Raw genomic sequence first — 4245 nt, forward strand, 5'->3', positions numbered from 1 at the left:
GACTTGCCCGGAGTCATATGAACCAGTTTGCATCTGAGACAGGGCTTGAATAAACTCTTCCTGGTTCTAGGGCCAGTTTTCTGTCTACTATGTCATGTTATCCCTCTAAACCAGTGATTCCCAAAGTGGGCGCCACCACCCCCTGGGGGGTGCTGCAGCAATCCAGGAAGGCGGTGATGGCCACACTTTTTTGGTATTACATTCTATTCTGAGTTCAATAAATAGTTTCATAATTTCCAGGGGGCGCTAAGTAATATTTTTTTCTGGAAAGAGGGCGGTAGGCCAAAAAAGTTTGGGAACCACTGCTCTAAACTGTAGACACTGTAAAATGGACAAGATGGTTAATGGCAGAGACTTTGAAGAGTGGGTTTGATTCCCTGTGGGTCTGGAGTGGGAGGAACCCTCCCATAGTATAATAGAAGGGAGTGAAATGACAGCAAATGCAATCTGATTTTCCAATGGGTTTATTTATATTAGCTAATCACACTGCTCAGTCTAAGAGGCTGGGGCTATTATAGGTCAAGTTATCATCAAATTTTCATTTTCAATAGTATAAAGTACATTAGCAAACTCTTCCAGTACAGCCATCTCTTTCTATGAATGAATGTCTAAAGAACAGCTTCAGTGATAAATGTGAGTTTGTGGAAGCTCCAATCAGTGATAATAATAATCTCCAAAGGGAGATGATATTGATGGTGATCGTGATGGTGATGCTGATGGTGATGGTGATGGTGATGGTGATGATGGTGGTGATGATGGTGGTGATAGTGATGGTGGTAGTGGTGGTGATAATGATAGCTTCTGATAGGTAACCCCTTTTTTGTCTAGCTCTTGTTTCAACATTTCAATTTCCAAGGCTATTTTATGTATCTCTAGGGCCATTTTCACATCCTGGACATTTGGAAGGCATTGCATAAGATGGTAGCCTTCTGAAACTTTCTCACAGCCTTCAGGGAGTTCCTAAAAGACAGAAACAAATGGATAGTTTCAAACAGGCTTCCATTTGAGGGAAAGAATTATATTATTTTAGGGTCTGTACTAAGACTTTCATTGTTCTGAAGAGCAGGAAGGACTGGGAAATACTTGGATCTGAGCAGCATTTCTTTCTTTCTTTCTTTCTTTCTTTCTTTCTTTCTTTCTTTCTTTCTTTCTTTCTNCTTTCTTTCTTTCTTTCTTTCTTTCTTTCTTTCTTTCTTTCTTTCTTCCTTTCCTTCCTTCCTTCCTTCCTTTCCTTCTTTCTATTGAAACCCTTACCTTCTGTCTCAAAATTGATTCTAAGGCAGAAGAGCAGTAAGAACTAGGCAATTTGTTAGGGGAGCACTGAAATTTGAGCTAACAGGTATATAGCACAAAAATCACCATGATGATAAAATCAGGAATTCAGATTTAGCCTGCTTCACTTAGCTTTTGTTTGATTTTTAAAGTTTTATTTCATTAGTAGTATGTCTCATTAGACATTTTTTTCTCATTATACATTTTAATGTTCTCCACCTCTTCGATGTACTTTATTTTTAATCCTCTGGAAGCATGGTTTGCCATTGCACTTATTGGCATTCTAAAGTCTTTCAAGTTAATTTTATTTATAATGTTGTCATTATAAAATTATTTCCCTAGTTCTTTTGCTTCACTCTGCATCAGTTCATGGAGGTCTTCCCATTTTCCTCTGAAATTCTCTATTATGTCATTTTTTATGGTACAGTATTCATTGCCTTCATATACCATGACTTGTTTAACCATTCTCTAATAGAGGAGCATTCCCTTAGTTTCCAGTTATTACAAAAAGCCACTATTTTTTAAATCCTTATCTTCCATCTTGGAATCAATACTGTGTATTGGTTCCAAGGTAGAAGAACAGTAAGGCCTAGGCAATGACGGTTAAGTGACTTGCCCAGGGTCACAGGGTTAGAAAGTGTCTGAGGCCAGATTTGAACCCAGAATCTCCTGTCTCCAGCCCTGGCTCTCAATCCACTGAGCCATCTAGCTGCCCCCACAAAAAGTCACTATTAATATTTTTGTGTATAGGAGCCCTTTTTTCCTTTCTTTGATATTTTTGGGGTATAAGCCTAGTCATAGTATTCTTGTCTCAGCTTTATTTGAATGCTAATAAGAAAAGATTACTGGAATAGGTCTACCGTTAGCCTTTCCTCCTAGCTAGTTTCTAAAAGGTTGGTATGCCAGAATCCCTGGAATGGGTTTTGGGGGCACAGGTTTACAATCAGGAATTTAGCAAGAGTTCACAAGGAATTTTCTAAATCCCAAAGATGGATAGTTGTCTATAGAGCCCCTGAGCTAACACAAGACTACAGGAGTCAGAAGAATAGATTTATTCTTAGTTTAAGGTGTTCTAAAGGCTTTTGTGCTTCAAGGGCTGTTTGCGCTGAAGTGTCAGTCTGCCCTTGAAAGGGAGAGGCTTTCTAGCCACAACACAGAAAATAAATCTTATTTGTTCCCAACTTGCCAACAAGCTCCAAAAATGAAAAAAAGAAATAGTTCCCGTGACTTCAAACATCTCAGAAATGAACCGCATCTGATATATCACTTTTTAGTTATAATTAGTGTACCCCTTTGGTGTGGGTAATATATTATTACTTCTCCTGGAGACGTTTCTCATTTTCTGATCTTGCCCATTATCCTATATTTCATATTGAGAGGTCATAGGGGCAAGAAGTTAACCATATGGGTATATTATGGGAAAAACCAGGGTTGTTGCTTTAAATAATCCTTCTCAAAACAGGTATCACTCACCCACTCACACCTGGGCACCTCTGGGGTCCAGGATCCGTCATCTGAACAAGTGATGTCTTGAGGACCAACCAAATAATAGCCACGGGAACACTGGACATTGACCCTTTCAGTACCGATGTACTGAGTCTTCTCTGGTGACAGTTTTCCATTTGGTATCTCAAGTTTTGGACAAAGACCTATAACAAAAAAGACTTCATTGAGTAGTTCATATTTCTTAGATGCAAAGAATGATAATAAAGTAAAATGATAAAAGTGAAAAGAAACAGTGCCAAAAGTATCCTTGGAAACTAGAGGTTTCTCTCTTACTTCACCTGATCTTCTTGACTTCTAAATGATCTTTGGCAGCTCATTTCCTTCTCTTTCTCTCAGTTTCCCTTCTTGTTAAATGGGAACAAAACTTCTCTGATCACAATGAATAAAAATCAAGATATATAGATAGATAAATATATACATATATATATACACACACACAACCTACATACTAGATAAGAGTTCTTCTGATCAATTAACAAAAACAAAGATATGTGTAGCTTTATATTTATAGCTAAAATATATTATCTATATTAAGGTATAGATATATTTATATGTTTATATATAATAGATATAAAATATAGAATATAGAATATTATATGGAATACATATAGAATATATAGATGTATTTATATTTAATATATTATCTAATATAAATTGTCACATATTTGATTACTGTATATATTACATATTTTATTATTACATACTATATTATATATTAGTGACTACACATGTGATCCTGAGGCAAATATCTGATACATTTTAGAAATCTGATATTAAAACAGGATTCCCCTTGTTCACCTGGCCTTGCCAATACCCTTTCCAACCCTGTCATATACCTAGAGGGCACCATGATAGGCAAAGCGCTAAGTATAACTACATGGTAGTGAAGAACCTTCCTGGGTCTTCCTTCCCTTTAAGCAGAATCACCTTCACAGCGAGGGAATGGATGTGACCATCGTGAAGACTTGCAGGTAATTACTGCATTTCCAATCAGGGTATATCCATCATTGCATGAATAATTCACAGTAACAACAGAACCGAAAAAATTGTATCGATTAGTAGTCATTTCATAGTTCCCATTTGAGATAGTCTTAGGTGAGTTGCAGACTAGGATGACAAGAGAGAAGAGTGAGAATGATGGGTCAGTTAAGAAAGCTTAGAGCAGTCAATGGGGGGTGGGGAGGGAGGTTAAGGGGGGGCAGCTGGGTAACTCAGTGGATTGAGAGCCAGGACTAGAAATGGGAAGTCGTAGGTTCAAATCTGGCCTCAGACACTTCCTAGCAGTGTGACCCTGGGCAAGTCACTTGACCCCCAATGCTTAGCCCTTACCGCTCTTCTACCTTGGAACCAATAACCAGTATTGATTCCAAGATAGAAGGTAAAGGTTGAAAAACAAAAGTGTCATTGAATACACATAGCCTTACTAAGAGGAATCTTAGGATTAATGCTTTGGTAATTTTAGCATCC

The 4245-nt window shown here is 37.7% G+C and overlaps 1 protein-coding gene across 1 annotated transcript; it reads right to left on the bottom strand.

The window, feature by feature from the left end:
- Positions 1-448: 448 nt before the first annotated feature.
- LOC123255480 (apolipoprotein R-like) lies at positions 449-3885 on the bottom strand (the record flags this gene model as incomplete). Its single annotated transcript, XM_044684266.1, has 3 exons — positions 449-960; positions 2746-2921; positions 3706-3885. Coding segments are annotated over 3 exons (662 nt in total), but the record flags the coding sequence as incomplete, so codon positions are not given.
- Between the last annotated feature and the right edge of the window lie 360 nt (positions 3886-4245).

The sequence above is a fragment of the Gracilinanus agilis genome, unplaced genomic scaffold, assembly GCF_016433145.1.
Source record: "Gracilinanus agilis isolate LMUSP501 unplaced genomic scaffold, AgileGrace unplaced_scaffold47236, whole genome shotgun sequence".
NCBI lineage: Eukaryota > Metazoa > Chordata > Mammalia > Didelphimorphia > Didelphidae > Gracilinanus > Gracilinanus agilis.